The sequence below is a fragment of the Cherax quadricarinatus genome, chromosome 26, assembly GCF_038502225.1.
Source record: "Cherax quadricarinatus isolate ZL_2023a chromosome 26, ASM3850222v1, whole genome shotgun sequence".
In the NCBI taxonomy this organism is placed as follows: domain Eukaryota; kingdom Metazoa; phylum Arthropoda; class Malacostraca; order Decapoda; family Parastacidae; genus Cherax; species Cherax quadricarinatus.
This window is the reverse complement of record NC_091317.1, coordinates 7,763,915-7,782,439: the sequence shown is the minus strand read 5'-3', so window position 1 is coordinate 7,782,439 and position 18,525 is coordinate 7,763,915. Positions and strand designations below refer to the sequence as shown.

General features: G+C 42.6%; 1 protein-coding gene across 4 annotated transcripts; it reads left to right on the top strand.

Moving 5' to 3' along the window:
• Positions 1–5,916: 5,916 nt before the first annotated feature.
• On the top strand, positions 5,917–13,559 carry LOC128691509 (uncharacterized). Of its 4 annotated transcripts, none has more exons than XM_070088772.1 (3): positions 5,917–6,119; positions 7,225–8,200; positions 13,458–13,559. In XM_070088772.1, the coding sequence occupies exons 1-3, from the start codon at positions 5,934–5,936 to the stop codon at positions 13,469–13,471; spliced, it is 1,176 nt and encodes a 391-aa protein (XP_069944873.1). In that variant the 5' UTR covers positions 5,917–5,933; the 3' UTR covers positions 13,472–13,559. The 4 variants fall into 4 exon arrangements, with proteins under 4 accessions (XP_069944873.1, XP_069944874.1, XP_069944871.1 ...); XM_070088773.1 differs by lacking the exon at positions 13,458–13,559 and having other exon boundaries at positions 7,225–7,864; positions 7,901–10,102; XM_070088770.1 differs by lacking the exon at positions 13,458–13,559 and having other exon boundaries at positions 7,225–10,104.
• The last annotated feature ends 4,966 nt before the right edge of the window (positions 13,560–18,525 follow it).

The window sequence follows — 18,525 nt, the reverse complement described above, 5'->3', positions numbered from 1 at the left end:
GAGAGAGAGAGAGAGAGAGAGAGAGAGAGAGAGAGAGAGAGAGAGAGAGAGAGAGAGAGAGAGAGAGAGAGAGAGGGAGAGGCAGGAATGAAGCTTACCCAGGCAGGATGTGAGTGAGACGGGCGTCACCACCGCAGGTGAACTGCGTATGACCTTTTTAGCATCGAGAATATTGCAGGAACCACACCTCACTCGCCGAGCACCACCTACGAAACACCTTTCATAACGAAAGCGACGTCTGGACCTCCTTAGCAGAACGACCTACGAACCAACTTAACGAGAACGACTTAGGGAATATCACCAGACACTGATAAATTGAGAATTTAGACACGTGCAACACTTCGGTATCTTTAATGAGGAAACATTTCGCCACACATTGACTTCAACATTGTATGGACTGATGAAGCCACTGTGTGGCGAAACGTTTCCTCATTAAAGATACCCAAGTATTGCACGTGTGTCTAATTTATCAACTTGTCAGTTCTCTGAACCATTCATCTACATTCCTGTGATAGACTGTTTCCGTAAACACAGAAGCTACACATATTAACTTCTCTTGAGGAATCTCCTAGAAATAAAGTATCGAATTTCTCTCGTGCTGACGAAATTTCCTGAGTCGTGGTCACGTTAAACTGTTGTCATTCTTACAAACACTTGGAATGTTGCTGTTTGTAGACCTTTCCTCAGATGCTGTTATATTTACAAATCACACCCGAGGCAGTGTTTACAAACTACACCTGAAGCAATGTCATTGTTTACAGATTACACCTAAATCATTGTCAGTATTTACAAACCACACCTTAGGCACTACCAGTGTTTACAAACCACACCTAAGGTACTACCAGTGTTTACAAACCACACCTAAGGCACTACCAGTGTTTACAAACCACACCTAAGGTACTACCAATGTTTACAAACCACACCTAAGGTACTACCAGTGTTTACAAACCACACCTAAGGTACTACCAGTGTTTACAAACCACACCTAAGGCACTACCAGTGTTTACAAACCACACCTAAGACACTACCAGTGTTTACAAACCACACCTAAGGTACTACCAGTGTTTACAAACCACACCTTAGGTACTACCAGTGTTTACAAACCACACCTAAGGCACTACCAGTGTTTACAAACCACACCTAAGGTACTACCAGTGTTTACAAACCACACCTAAGGTACTACCAATGTTTACAAACCACACCTAAGGCACTACCAGTGTTTACAAACCACACCTAAGGCACTACCAGTGTTTACAAACCACACCTAAGGCACTACCAGTGTTTACAAACCACACCTAAATCACTGTCATTGTCTACAAACCACATATGAGGCACTACAAATGTTTACAAATATTTTCTAGACGCTGCTAAGATGATGTTATATATTTACGAAGCTCTCAAAAACTGCTGTTATGACGGCGAACCTGCCTGAGTAAACATTTTAAACATCCATTGTGTTGACAAAGCAGGCAGCCCAGCACAGCAGCGACAGGCAATGCGGTGTTCACTCAAGACGAGTCATGGCTGAGGGCTTACCGTTACCTCAGACTGGTTATTGTAACTTGCATATTGCAGACGTCTCTGCCTAACCTCATTTAATCTCTTCCCTAACCTTTCTCCCTTTGCTGCATCGCTCCCTCTGCCTTTGTTCCAACCCTCCCAAACCTCTCTTTACCCTTTTGTAGCAACACAAGCAACCCTTTCCATTTCAATTTATAACCCACACCGACTCTTCCTTTCTCCCCCCAACCCCTAGTTTTCCAGCACATCTCTTCCTTTCCTGCAATACAACCAGCCCCTTCCACTTCCTTTCCTGCAACACATTTCTTGCAACACCAAAATCGCCTTTCCAATGCATCTTGCAAAACTTGTTGGGTAAAACGTTTTATTTCTGACGTGTGAGTCATATTGTTATTAAGCACACCACAAGTGTTAGTGTTCTGAGCACACCATAAGTGTTAGTGTTCTGAGCACACCACAAGTGTTAATGTTTTGAGCACACCACAAGTGTTAGTGTTCTGAGCACACCACAAGTGTTAGCGTTCTGAGCACACCACAAGTGTTAGTGTTCTGAGAACACCACAAGTGTTAGTGTTTTGAGCACACCACAAGTGTTAGTGTTCTGAGCACACCACAAGTGTTAGTGTTCTGAGCACACCACAAGTGTTAGTGTTTTGAGCACACCACAAGTGTTAGTGTTCTGAGCACACCACAAGTGTTAGTGTTTTGAGCACACCACAAGTGTTAGTGTTTTGAGCACACCACAAGTGTTAGTGTTTTGAGCACACCACAAGTGTTAGTGTTTTGAGAACACCACAAGTGTTAGTGTTTTGAGCACACCACAAGTGTTAGTGTTCTGAGCACACCACAAGTGTTAGTGTTTTGAGCACACCACAAGTGTTAGTGTTCTGAGCACACCACAAGTGTTAGTGTTCTGAGCACACCACAAGTGTTAGTGTTTTGAGCACACCACAAGTGTTAGTGTTTTGAGAACACCACAAGTGTTAGTGTTTTGAGCACACCACAAGTGTTAGTGTTCTGAGCACACCACAAGTGTCAGTGATCTGAGCACACCACAAGTGTTAGTGTTCTGAGCACACCACAAGTGTTAGTGTTCTGAGCACACCACAAGTGCTAGTGTTCTGAGCACACCACAAGTGTTAGTGTTCTGAGCACACCACAAGTGTTAGTGCTCTGAGCACACCACAAGTGCTAGTGTTCTGAGCACACCACAAGTGTTAGTGTTCTGAGCACACCACAAGTGCTAGTGTTCTGAGCACACCACAAGTGTTAGTGTTCCGAGCACAACACAAGTGTTATTGTTCTGAGCACACCACAAGTGTCAGTGTTTTGAGTGTTCTGAGCACACCACAAGTGTTAGTGCCAGTGTCTGAGCACACCACAAGTGTCAGTGATCTGAGCACACCACAAGTGTTATTGTTCTGAGCACACCACAAGTGCCAGTGTAGTGCCAGTGTTCTGAGCACACCACAAGTGTTAGTGCCAGTGTTTCAGAGCACACCACAAGTGTTAGTGTTTGAGCACACCACAAGTGAGTGTTCTGAACACCACAAGTGTTAGTGTTCTGAGCACACCACAAGTGTCAGTGATCTGAGCACACCACAAGTGTTAGTGTTCTGAGCACACCACAAGTGTTAGTGTTTTGAGCACACCACAAGTGTTAGTGTTTTGAGCACACCACAAGTGTTAGTGTTTTGAGCACACCACAAGTGTTAGTGTTTTGAGCACACCACAAGTGTTAGTGTTTTGAGCACACCACAAGTGTTAGTGTTCTGAGCACACCACAAGTGTTAGTGTTCTGAGCACACCACAAGTGTTAGTGTTTTGAGCACACCACAAGTGTTAGTGTTTTGAGCACACCACAAGTGTTAGTGTTCTGAGCACACCACAAGTGTTAGTGTTCTGAGCACACCACAAGAGTCAGTGTTCTGAGCACACCACAAGAGTCAGTGTTCTGAGCACACCACAAGTGTCAGTGATCGGAGCACACCACAAGTGTTAGTGTTCAGAGCACACCACAAGTGTTAGTGTTCTGAGCACACAACAAGTGTTAGTGTTCTGAGCACACCACAAGTGTTAGTGTTCCGAGCACACAACAAGTGTTAGTGTTCCGAGCACACCACAAGTGTTAGTGTTCTGAGCACACCACAAGTGTTAGTGTTCTGAGCACACCACAAGTGTTAGTGTTCCGAGCACACCACAAGTGTTAGTGTTCTGAGCACACAACAAGTGTTAGTGTTCTGAGCACACCACAAGTGTTAGTGTTCCGAGCACACCACAAGTGTTAGTGTTCTGAGCACACAACAAGCGTTAGTGTTCTGAGCACACCACAAGTGTCAGTGATCGGAGCACACCACAAGTGTTAGTGTTCTGAGCACACCACAAGTGTTAGTGTTCTGAGCACACCACAAGCGTCAGTGATCTGAGCACACCACAAGTGCCAGTGTTCTGAGCACACCACAAGTGTCAGTGATCGGAGCACACCACAAGTGTTAGTGTTCTGAGCACACCACAAGTGCTAGTGTTCTGAGCACACCACAAGCGCTAGTGTTCTGAGCACACCACAAGTGTTAGTGTTCTGAGCACACAACAAGCGTTAGTGTTCTGAGCACACCACAAGTGCTAGTGTTCTGAGCACACCACAAGCGCTAGTGTTCTGAGCACACCACAAGTGCCAGTGTTCTGAGCACACCACAAGTGTTAGTGTTCTGAGCACACCACAAGTGCCAGTGTTCTGAGCACACCACAAGTGTTAGTGTTCTGAGCACACCACAAGTGCCAGTGTTCTGAGCACACCACAAGCGCTAGTGTTCTGAGCACACCACAAGCGCTAGTGTTCTGAGCACACCACAAGTGCCAGTGTTCTGAGCACACCACAAGTGTCAGTGATCGGAGCACACCACAAGTGTTAGTGTTCTGAGCAAACAACAAGCGTTAGTGTTCTGAGCACACCACAAGTGTTAGTGTTCCGAGCACACCACAAGTGCCAGTGTTCTGAGCACACCACAAGTGTCAGTGATCGGAGCACACCACAAGTGTTAGTGTTCTGAGCACACAACAAGCGTTAGTGTTCTGAGCACACCACAAGTGTTAGTGTTCTGAGCACACCACAAGTGTCAGTGTTCTGAGCACACCACAAGTGCCAGTGTTCTGAGCACACCACAAGTGCCAGTGTTCTGAGCACACCACAAGTGTCAGTGTTCTGAGCACACCACAAGTGTCAGTGTTCTGAGCACACCACAAGTGCCAGTGTTCTGAGCACACCACAAGTGTCAGTGTTCGGAGCACACCACAAGTGTTAGTGTTCGGAGCACACCACAAGTGTTAATGTTCTGAGCACACCCCAAGTGTCAGTGTTCTGAGCACACCACAAGTGTCAGTGATCTGAGCACACCACAAGTGTCAGTGTTCTGAGCACACCACAAGTGTTAGTGTTCTGAGCACATCACAACTGTCTTAGTATTTTGAATTTTAAGAAATTCCTTCGAGAATGTTTTTAAAAATCTTAATTGACTTACACATATATACAATTTTTTATAAGGTGTGCATGACACGTCATATATACATCGAGAGGTGTATGTCTCTGAGAGTATACTCGAGTAAACGAAGTTAACTCTAGTTCCTATCTTCAGAAATAATAACAAGCAAACCAAACAGACGGTAAATATGAATCATCTGAATTTAAAACAAACTTAAGTGTAAACAAAGCTGACTGAAGTGTAAACAACAAGGTGTAAACGAGAGGGTGTAAACAACAGGGGTAAACAACAGGGGTTACAGTTATTTACTTGCTCCTTAACAACCATTGTTAAGGAGCAATGAGTGTTTTGTGTGACTAAATGTTATAATTAATAGTAGTAGCAAAAGTAGTTGTAGTAGCAATGACGCTAGTAGCAATAGTAGCAGCAGCAGATATAGCAGCAGTAGTAGTTGCAGCAGTAACAGTACGAGTTGCATTGGTAGTAGTAGTAGTAGTAGTAGTAGTAGCAGTAGCATTAATAGTTGTAATTTTGGATAATAATAATAAAGTAACTCGTACGCTACGTCTGGTACACTAATCGAGTAATATTGCAGACAATGATTTTTGTTATTCTTAAATTTTTTGTCACATTGTCAACCTGTTTAATGAAACCTCACCTGGCAACCATGAGAGGTTGGCGGAGGTCAAGTTTCCACTCAGTCTGGCATACAAATGTTCTGTTCAACAGAACATTCCCAACCCGGCAGTAACTCAGTCCTCATCCGACAGCAGAATATTTCGAACCCGGAAGCAGTTAATTCCAAACCCGGCAGGAGAGCATTCCGAACCCGTCTTGTTTACGAACTGGGGCAGCACTTGTTCCAAAGTTAATCCCCGCTCGTGCATAGCATTTTGTTCGCAACCCGGCCGAAGGTCAGGTCGAACTCAAAGGATGGGTCTTAACGCGGTCTTGTTTACAAACCTAGCAGCAAGTCCTCACGATCAGATCGTATATACAAGTCAGACAACAGGTCAAGTGAATGTTCTCTGGACGGCGGTGAGAGGCACCAACCCACCTATAAAACGCACGGAGCTTTTCCCACCCTCGTCTAGTCTACTGAGGAGCTACGACAACATGGTGAGCTCCTCTGTCCACCCGTACCTATAGAACACTGACATTTTAATGTTCATAGCAGACTCGTTGCTCTTACTTCAACATTTTTCCAGCACATTTATTTTCCAAACTGAAAAAAAAAAAACATAAGTGACTCACAAATTGAAAATGGAAAAGCTAGACGTTTCGCTCGCTCCAGGACCATTGTCGAGACATAATGGTCTAAGACGGGGCGAAACATCATTTATTTTCATTTACAATCTATGGGATGGTTGTTTATTTTTCTAGCCACGATGATACTATGACTTTTATTCCTCAAATATTATGTGAATATGTATTAGGCCCATAAATCAGTTAAAATATTTATATTGGTTTTATGTAACAAAGTAAAGCCGAGTTTAAGACAGGATACCTCAGTAACGTCAATCATTCAGTTCCAGTATATTACATTGTTCAGTGGTTACTATTATGGTAGTAAGATTCACTAGTACAGGCAGTAGGATTTACTAGTACAGGCAGTAGGATTCACTAGTACAGGCAGTAGGATTTACTAGTACAGGCAGTAGGATTCACTAGTACAGGCAGTAGGATTCACTAGTACAGGCAGTAGGATTCACTAGTACAGGCAGTAGGATTCACTAGTACAGGCAGTAGGATTCACTAGTACAGGCAGTAGGATTTACTAGTACAGGCAGTAGGATTCACTAGTACAGGCAGTAGGATTTACTAGTACAGGCAGTAGGATTCACTAGTACAGACAGTAGAATTCACTAGTACAGACATTAGGATTCACCAGTACAGGCAGTAGGATTCACTAGTACAGGCAGTAGGATTTACTAGTACAGGCAGTAGGATTTACTAGTACAGGCAGTAGGATTCACTAGTACAGACAGTAGAATTCACTAGTACAGGCATTAGGATTCACTAGTACAGGCAGTAGGATTCACTAGTTCATGCAATAGGATTTACTAGTACAGGCAGTAGGATTTACTAATACAGGCAGTAGGATTTACTAGCAATGGTAGTAGGATTCACTAGTACAGGAAGTAGGATTCACTAGTGTATGATGGGCCTGACCATCCCAACTTATCACTTCCCTGTCATCTTCCTGACCACGTGTTGTATCCAGCAGCACGTGCCGGCCGTGTTAGCGGTGGCGTTGTTAGCGGCAGCGGCAGCCGTGGCCGACCCAGGCAAGGGCTTTGGCGGTGGCGGCGGCGGCTATGGCGGCGGCGGCGGCTTCGGCGGCAAGAAAGGAGGTGGTGGTGGCGGCTACAAGTACGAGTATGTCTACGTGCCCATCACTGTCCCGGTCCACTACGTAAACACTGTCAAATACGTACCAGGAGGAGGTGGATACGGAGGAGGTGGATACGGAGGAGGTGGATACGGAGGAGGTGGATTTGGTGGAGGTGGCTTCGGAGGAGGTGGATTTGGTGGAGGTGGCTTTGGAGGCGGTGGATATGGAGGAGGTGGCATTGGAGGCGGTGGATTTGGTGGAGGTGGCTTTGGAGGAGGTGGATATGGAGGGGGTGGCTTCGGAGGAGGTGGCTTTGGAGGAGGTGGATATGGAGGGGGTGGCTTCGGAGGAGGTGGCTTTGGAGGTGGTGGACTTGGAGGAGGAGGTGGATTTAAAGGAGGAAATATAGGTGGGTTTGGAGGTGGTGGATTTGGAGGAGGATACGGAGGTGGAGGTGGAGGAATTATTGGTGGTGGACCCGATGACATTTTTATCGACGAAGGAGTAGGTGGTGGATTAGGAAAAGGAGGCGGAGGATTTGTCGATGGTGGATTAGGAAAAGGAGGCGGAGGATTTGTCGATGGTGGATTCGGCGGTGGAGGATACGGCGGAGGTGGTGGATTTGTTGGAGGCAAAGGAGGTGGAATCATCGATGGTGGAATAATTGACGGTGGATTCGTCGGAGGTAAAGGAGGCGGTGGATTTGTTGACGGTGGATTCGGGGGAGTCAAAGGAGGCGGTGGAATCATCGATGGTGGATTCGTGGACGTCAAAGGAGGCGGAGGATTCGGCGGCGGCGGAGGATACGGCGGTGGCGGAGGATTCGGCGGCGGCGGAGGAGGACTCATCGGTAAAGGTCACGGAGGTAAGTCCAGGTCATTTAAGATAGATATTGTTTGCATCGTGTAAGTCGTGGATTGTGTTGACACCTGGTTCCCATGTTAATTTATTCCCCATACCTCTACTACATAACCCATGATGCCCCATCACTACACACTATTTCTAACACCCCTCTAACCTCTAACCCCCCCTCCTTCCCCTCACATTTATCACCCCACAATCACCCATTCTTACCTCTATGTACTATAACTCTTCTATTATATAACCCACAAGAGTCGGCTAAAAGTCTCACGAAATCGTAATGATACGATTGCAACAAACCATATCACGACGGTCTGGAGTTTTGAGACTCTCTGATCGCGGGTTCTAAGCCCGCCCGTGGTATGGTTTAGTCGGCTAAAACCCAGGTACCTAGTTACTGCTAGGTAAACTGGGGCACCAGGTGTGAAGACTCCCACTCGTACCAGGATCAAACCCGAGTACTTTGTTTACGTGCTCCAACTCTGGTCATCTTGCACAAGCGACAGTAATAACATACATTATGGCTGGGTCTCCCGAGTCGGAGTGACTAGTCATTGGAGATACTATACGCTGTTTTTTTCACTCACACACACACGCCAGGAGCTGAGTCTCGACCCTTGCAACCACAATTAGGTGAGTACACACATACACACACACACACACACACACACACACACATACTCTCTCTCGGGAGTAAGGAGACCAAAAACAGAGTTTGATTCACTTTCTCTTCTCTCTATTGACCCTTACAGAGTGGAGAGTGTGCGTCTTGTTGCTGGTCAGTGACTCTTGATCCGAGGAAATGGGTCCAGCATGATAGCTTTCCCTTTTGCCAACACTGTACGACTCAACCAGATTTAGCGTTTCCCTATGAATATTTAATAACTGTACTCACTGACATCATTCTCCACATCGTTCATTAAGGTGTACATAAGAACATAAAGAAGGAACATTGCAACAGGCCTACTGGCCCAAGCGGAGCAGGTCCATGTTTCCCCCCCCGGATTAGATCAATGACCCACCCCCCGGATTATCCCAATGACCCACCCAGCCTGGTCATTTCCACTCGAGGATGGAGAACGGCACCAGACCCAGCAGGACAAGCTAGTCAGGTCAACTCACACCCACCCACACCCACTCATGTATTTATCTAACCTATTTTTAAAACTACACAACGTTTTAGCCTGAATAACTGTACTCGGGAGTTTGTTCCACTCATCCACAACTCTGTTACCAAACCAGTGCTTTCCTATATCCTTCCTGAATCTGAATTTTTCCAACTTGAAACCATTGCTGCGAGTCCTGTCATGGCTGGAAATTTTCAGCACGCTATTTACATCCCCTTTATTTATTCCTGTTTTCCATTTATACACCTCGATCATATCCCCCCTAATTCTACGCCTTTCGAGAGAGTGCAGATTCAAGGCCCTCAGTTTATCCTCATAGGGAAGATTTCTGATACATGGGATCATCTTTGTCATCCTCCTTTGTACGTTTTCCAGAGCATTTATATCCATTCTGTAATACGGTGACCAGAACTAAGCAGCAGTCTAAATGAGGCCTAACCAAGGATATATAGAGTTGAAGAATAACCTGAGGACTTCTATTATTTATACTTCTAGATATGAAGCCAAGAATTCTGTTAGCTTTATTGCGAACACTAATGCACTGTTGTCTTGGTTTTAGGTTACTGCTAACCAGAACTCCTAAATCCTTTTCACAATCTGTAGTATTAAAATCTACATTATTTAGTTTATATGTGGCATGGTTATTTAACTGTCCAACATTTAGAACTTTGCACTAGGCAGACCAAACATAACTGTATCTCCTCTAATAACATGCGCGTCTTTCTATCCACCAGTACATGAGATGCCAACAAAAAGTTCCAAGACTTAGCCTTTTTTTTTTTATTTAAGAATTGTGTACAACAACAACTATGTCCCTTGGCAACTAATCTGCCCCCTCCCTCCCTCCCCCCCCCACACACACACACCAATGATGTACACTAGCCACAACGTTCCTGCCACTCTCAGAAGAAAGGATAGAGGTCTTCATCTGTAAGTTCGCTGACTTCCGTTTTCACCTTCTTAAGGAAGGATGATACGTCATAAAATCTCCTTCCTTACAGCTTCATTCTGATATCTGTAAACACAAAAGAATCACACGGGACAATATCTTCCGTATTGACAGGTGAATACGGAGGGTGTGGTGTCACGGGAAAGTTTTTTCAGCCAAAAGATCATGAAGACAACAGCTAGTGAAGGAGCGTTGGTATAATGAAGAAATCATCGACCATTTTCACACTGCTCGCAGCGGTTTCCTCTAATTTTATCCCTTAATCGCATTATAACCTCTTTATAAAAAGCCTAATTGATTGTTTGTGCACTAGGTACGACGCAGGATATACGTCAAGTCTGAGAACTTTTTGATCCACCCTTTGTTCTCTTCATCATATCAGTTTGACCTTCTAAAATGAGCCAGTAGGACCTACTAGCATGGACGTGATGTCCTGCTGCAATCTTCCTCTACAGTAATTATATCTTATTAAATTCTTATACCATTGCCTATTACCAAACTTCTACCCAGAGTAAAATTCATTGAAATGTCCTACACAGTCACTACTTCCGCTACTCCAAACTTCCAGGTACACCTACAACAGATTGTCCCACTTCAGCATTAAAGCTTCCTAACAGAAGTTGTCTCCCACTGTACTCAAAATCCCTAAACATTGCCTTAACATCCCTCCAGTGGCTTACACACTGGCTAGTAAGTTTTAAGACTCGCCTGCCGTGTGTTCCAGCCTCGCCTCTACACTCATCTTACCTCCAGGTACTTAAACACTGGCAACTAAATAACATCATTAACGTGTCTTCTTCACCAATTGGCATCCAATTTTCGTATCACACACACCTCTTCTACGTGTAAACTTTTATGCACTCTCTTCGTTGTTTACAATCGTTAATTAAACATAATCGTTTCTCATTCTTTAACTCTCGTTCTTTCACATGCACCTTACACAAGTCCTTTAATAAACTCACACAGTACCGCACTTTGTTTTGGTGAATATACCAGCTTATAAGTTTAAATTGTAGTTTAAGCAATATTACTATGCACTCACAAGATATACACACTGTGAGGTGTATGTCTCTCATACATGCTGAGATTAAAGTATTCTTGACTGGATGGGCAAAGGTGACATGCAGCCTTAATGACCCTCGTGTAGTCGATAGGCTTAAATACCAATTAGCCTATATACTGACCCAGTATTACCATACACTGACCCAATATTAATACACTGCAGTAATATTAAGATACACTGATGCAGCATCATTATACACTGATGCTCCATTACTATACAATAACACAGGTATTACTATACGCTGACGCAGTATTACTATACACTGACGCAGTATTACTATACACTAACGCAGTATTACTATACACTGACGCAGTATTACTATACACTGACGCAGTATTACTATACACTGACGCAGTATTACTATACACTGACGCAGTATTACTATACACTGACGCAGTATTACTATACACTGACGCAGTATTACTATACACTGACGCAGTATTACTATACACTGACACAGTATTACTATACACTGACACAGTATTACTATACACTGACACAGTATTACTATACACTGACACAGTATTACTATACACTGACACAGTATTACTATACACTGACACAGTATTACTATACACTGACACAGTATTACTATACACTGACACAGTATTACTATACACTGACACAGTATTACTATACACTGACGCAGTATTACTATACACTGACACAGTATTACTATACACTGACACAGTATTACTATACACTGACACAGTATTACTATACACTGACACAGTATTACTATACACTGACACAGTATTACTATACACTGACACAGTATTACTATACACTGACACAGTATTACTATACACTGACACAGTATTACTATACACTGACACAGTATTACTATACACTGACACAGTATTACTATACACTGACGCAGTATTACTATACACTGACACAGTATTACTATACACTGACACAGTATAACTATACACTGACACAGTATTACTATACACTGACACAGTATTACTATACACTGACACAGTATTACTATACACTGACACAGTATTACTATACACTGACACAGTATTACTATACACTGACACAGTATTACTATACACTGACACAGTATTACTATACACTGACACAGTACTACTATACACTGACACAGTATTACTATACACTGACACAGTATTACTATACACTGACACAGTATTACTATACACTGACACAGTATTACTATACACTGACACAGTATTACTATACACTGACACAGTATTACTATACACTGACACAGTATTACTATACACTGACACAGTATTACTATACACTGACGCAGTATTACTATACACTGACACAGTATTACTATACACTGACACAGTATAACTATACACTGACACAGTATTACTATACACTGACACAGTATTACTATACACTGACACAGTATTACTATACACTGACACAGTATTACTATACACTGACACAGTATTACTATACACTGACACAGTATTACTATACACTGACACAGTATTACTATACACTGACACAGTATTACTATACACTGACACAGTATTACTATACACTGACACAGTATTACTATACACTGACACAGTATTACTATACACTGACACAGTATTACTATACACTGACACAGTATTACTATACACTGACACAGTATTACTATACACTGACACAGTATTACTATACACTGACACAGTATTACTATACACTGACACAGTATTACTATACACTGACACAGTATTACTATACACTGACGCAGTATTACTATACACTGACGCAGTATTACTATACACTGACACAGTATTACTATACACTGACACAGTATTACTATACACTGACACAGTATTACTATACACTGACGCAGTATTACTATACACTGACGCAGTATTACTATACACTGACACAGTATTACTATACACTGACACAGTATTACTATACACTGACACAGTATTACTATACACTGACACAGTATTACTATACACTGACACAGTATTACTATACACTGACACAGTATTACTATACACTGACACAGTATTACTATACACTGACACAGTATTACTATACACTGACACAGTATTACTATACACTGACACAGTATTACTATACACTGACGCAGTATTACTATACACTGACGCGTGTTTGTTTCATTTTCTGGTTGCAGGATACGCGAGATAATGGTCAGCTGATGATGTTTGTTCTTGTTGTCTTTCTTTTATATTGATTTTTATACTTTAAACATTTTTATACAAATAAAATAACAAAAAATAACGAGTTTCATTAAGATTATTAAGTAACGGAAGGTCCTTATTGTTTAATTAAAATTTTTTACTCCATAAGTACCTAAAATATTTTCAAGTTACGAACTTGAGAAATAAGAAGCTGGTAAAATGCTCTTAAGTTACTAACTTGAGAAATAAGAAGCTGGTAAAATGCTCTTAAGTTACGAACTTGAGAAATAAGAAGCTGGTAAAATGCTCTTAAGTTACGAACTTGAGAAATAAGAAGCTGGTAAAATGCTCTTAAGTTACGAACTTGAGAAATAAGAAGCTGGTAAAATGCTCTTAAGTTACGAACTTGAGAAATAAGAAGCTGGTAAAATGCTCTTAAGTTACGAACTTGAGAAATAAGAAGCTGGTAAAATGCTCTTAAGTTACGAACTTGAGAAATAAGAAGCTGGTAAAATGCTCTTAAGTTACGAACTTGAGAAATAAGAAGCTGGTAAAATGCTCTTAAGTTACGAACTTGAGAAATAAGAAGCTGGTAAAAATGCTCTTAAGTTACTAACTTGAGAAATAAGAAGCTGGTAAAATGCTCTTAAGTTACGAACTTGAGAAATAAGAAGCTGGTAAAATGCTCTTAAGTTACGAACTTGAAAAATAAGAAGCTGGTAAAATGCTCTTAAGTTACGAACTTGAGAAATAAGAAGCTGGTAAAATGCTCTTAAGTTACGAACTTGAGAAATAAGAAGCTGGTAAAATGCTCTTAAGTTACGAACTTGAGAAATAAGAAGCTGGTAAAATGCTCTTAAGTTACGAACTTGATAAATAAGAAGCTGGTAAAATACTCTTAAGTTACGAACTTGAGAAATAAGAAGCTGGTAAAATGCTCTTAAGTTACGAACTTGAGAAATAAGAACCTGGTAAAATGCTCTTAAGTTACGAACTTGATAAATAAGAAGCTGGTAAAATGCTCTTAAGTTACGAACTTGAGAAATAAGAAGCTGGTAAAATGCTCTTAAGTTACGAACTTGAGAAATAAGAAGCTGGTAAAATGCTCTTAAGTTACGAACTTGAGAAATAAGAAGCTGGTAAAATGCTCTTAAGTTACGAACTTGAGAAATAAGAAGCTGGTAAAATGCTCTTAAGTTACGAACTTCAGAAATAAGAAGCTGGTAAAATGCTCTTAAGTTACGAACTTCAGAACTAAGAAGCTGGTAAAATGCTCTTAAGTTACGAACTTGAGAAATAAGAAGCTGGTAAAATGCTCTTAAGTTACGAACTTGAGAAATAAGAAGCTGGTAAAATTCTCTTAAGTTACGAACTTGAGAAATAAGAAGCTGGTAAAATGCTCTTAAGTTACGAACTTGAAAAATAAGAAGCTGGTAAAATGCTCTTAAGTTACGAACTTGAGAAATAAGAAGCTGGTAAAATGCTCTTAAGTTACGAACTTGAGAAATAAGAAGCTGGTAAAATGCTCTTAAGTTACGAACTTGAGAAATAAGAAGCTGGTAAAATGCTCTTAAGATACAAACTTCAGAACTAAGAAGCTGGTAAAAATACTCTTAAAAACGCACACAACAAGATTATCTTACAAGAAAAATAACACACGTGACAATAAAGTTAGATACAATTCCATATCTTCTTTGATATCACACCATCGTGATGGTCATGTGGTATGCGCTAAACCCGTAGGGGTAATACAACTCCTGGAGACTGAGAGATAATCATATTCGAGGTAGTTACCTGGATTACCTGGAGGTTATTCCGGGGATCAACGCCCCCGCGGCCCGGTCCATGACCAGGCCTCCAGATGGATCAGGGCCTGATCAACTAGGCTGTTACTGCTGGCCGCACGCAGTCCAATGTACGAGCCACAGCCCGGCTGATCCGGCACTGACTTTAGGTATCTGTCCAGCTCTCTCTTGAAGGCAGCCAGGGGTTTATTGGCAATTCCCCTAATGCTTGATGGGAGGCTGTTGAACAGTTTTGGGCCCCGGACACTTACGGTGTTTTCCCTTAGTGTACAAATGGCGCCCCTACTTTTTATTGGGGGCATTTTGCATCGCCTGCCCAGTCTTTTACTTTCGTAGGGAGTGATTTCTGTGTGCAGATTTGGGACCATTCCTTCCAAGATTTTCCAAGTGTAGATTATGATATATCTCTCCCTCCTGCGTTCTAACGAGTACAAGTCAAGTGCTTTCAAGCGTTCCCAGTAGTTAAGGTGCTTGACAGAACTTATACGTGCAGTAAAGGATCTCTGTACACTCTCTAGATCTGCGATTTCACCTGCTTTGAATGGAGATGTTGGTTGGAGCTGCAGTTCACTGGAAGAAGAACACGCATGAAGTTCTTCAGCATAGTAAACTACCGCTTACCACTGCTCGGCAGCACTGACGTAATGGGTAGCTATGATTCTTGGTGGTTACGAAAAGAGTAACAAGTAGCTAGGATAATTATTAGTTACGGAAAGGCAACTTGACCCTCACATCCTGGCGAAAAGCAGGTCACACACACACACACACACACACACACACACACACACACACACACACACACACACACACACACACACACACACACACACACACACACACAAATACACACACACACACACACACACACACACACACACACACACACACACACACACACACACACACACACACACACACACACACACACACACACACAGATCACACAAGATCAAATAGAATTAAGAGAGGGTGGCTAACGACAAACTGTGATGTAGCACACAGAGTGAACAAGCTAGCCAGAAAGGGGATATATATATATATATATATATATATATATATATATATATATATATATATATATATATATATATATATATATATATATATATATATATATATATATATATGTATATATATATATATATATATATATATATATATATATATATATATATATATATATATATATATATATATATATATACATAAATATATATAAGCAGAAGTGGTGGCAGCAGTAGGCCTGAGGGAGTAGCGCCGCCATAACAGGTTGGGTGTCATCACAAATAAGAAGTGTACTTACCAAAAGTGAAGTGTAAATTATAAAAGTAGAAGTATACAAGTGATAAGTGTGGTAAATGAGGACTCAAAAGGGCAACGAGAAAAGAATAGTTGAAGAAGTCAGAGGCGGAAGGGCGAGGTGCACGAGTCATCGTACAGCGAGCATCGTACAGCAAGCATCGTACATCAGGCATCTGGATGGACGTCCCCTCTGAGGAGTAACGTACAAATCACCTGTTTGTGGTTGGCAGGAAGTTTTGAGTAGTAGCGCCGGCGCTACGATCACTGGTAGCTCGCTATCTAAACCCTGCTCCAGAGGGATTTTCATACACACAACACCTAGCAGTAGTAGGAAGATAAAATTTGTAGGAGCAAGGAATAGGCAGGAGGATTAAGTCGTGGCTAATGGGACTACAGCCCTGACAACAGTTTCGAGAGATAATGTTTTAGGACACAAAGACAGTACAATCTGAGAAGCAAGTATTGGGTACACATGTAGTAAAAGGTAGTACATAACTGGGTGAAAGAATGACTTGTTAACACACACTAGTATTATAATTATTAGAATTACTCTCAGTGTTAATGGTATCGTATTAGTATTACGGATACACAGAGGTGAATTGTATGTCTGGGACATAAACAACTGACGTGCTCACACACACACACGCGCGCACACACATACACTCGGGGCCAGGAGCTGAGTCTCGACCCCTGAAACCACAACTAGGTGAGTACACACAGCTGATCCTTGGAATTTGACCGCGTCCCCTCACCCCCCCACACACCTTTCCCTCCCCCACAAACCTTTCCCCTCCCCGCTGTTGCCTTCACTCCCTCCTCCCTTCTATCTTTTCCTTCCCTCGCGTTTCTCTCTCTCACAGCCTTTTTCCCTCCCCTTCCCCTACTCTCTCTCTCTCTCTCTCTCTCTCTCTCTCTCTCTCTCTCTCTCTCTCTCCCTCTCTCTCTCCCACTCTCTCTCCCTCTCTCTCTCCCTCTCTCTCTCCCTCTCTCTCTCCCTCTCTCTCTCCCTCTCTCTCCCTCACTCCCATAACCCTATCTCTCACCCTCCTCTCTCTCTATAGGCTTCTCTCTCCATCTCTCCATTTCTCTCTCTCATAGCCTTTTCCCTCGCCCTCCTTTCTCCCTCTCTCTCTCTTTCTCTCCCTCTCCCTCTCCCTCTCTTTCTCCCTCTACCCTTTCTCTCCCCCCTCACATTTCTCTCTCTCCCCCTTGGTCTTATCCCTCACCTCCATATTCTCTCCTCTCTCTCCCTCTTTCTACCCTTTCTCTCTCCTCTCTCTCCCTCTTTCTACCCTTTCTCTCTCCCCCTCGCACCCTCTCCCTCCTCTAGCCTTCTGTGGTAAAAAAAAAAAAAAATGGGTGGCCTTAGAGGACGGAAAACCAGAGATCTGGTAGACGAACCAGGGAGGAAAGACTGGGAGTTAGAGCTCCGAAAAAGGGAGGAAGAGTGGGGAAGGAAGATAGTAGAGCTTGGTAAGAAAATGAAGGAGCGGATAGCTGAAGAGTGCAGGAAGTGGGAAGTACAGGTCTTAGCAGCAGAAGCTAGGATACAGTGCTTAGAAGAGAAACTGCAAAGCCTGAAACAGATTAGAGAGACAAATGACAATTCAGATGTGACATCAGGAAATTCAAAGTCAGGCACAGACAAGGGGACGGTAAGCAACAATGGAGACATGCCGTACACGAAGGCCCTATCAGACCCACGTGGGGCCAGGGAAAAGACGACGAGCACACTAAGATCAAACGACAGGTCCGAAGACAATGAAGGTATGCTATATGCAGAGATTCTAACAGCCAACTGCAGTAGCAAGGGACAGCTGGTCAGGAAAGACAGTTCACTGAGAATAGAAGTTTCAGATATGACAGGGACTGAAGGCAAGAACATGTCAATGGAAGGAAATAAAATGCCTCAGAGGAAGCAGATGGAGACTCAGTGGGAGGAGGAAAGGGCGAG

What these genes read in the sequence shown, in the direction of transcription:
- LOC128691509 (XM_070088770.1), top strand. Translation starts at nt 5,934, where the DNA reads ATGGGTCTTAACGCGGTCTTGTTTACAAACCTAGCAGCAAGTCCTCAC. An exon ending in TGAGGAGCTACGACAACATG is followed by an intron (nt 6,120 to 7,224) that starts GTGAGCTCCTCT and finishes TGTTGTATCCAG; the next exon opens with CAGCACGTGCCGGCCGTGTT.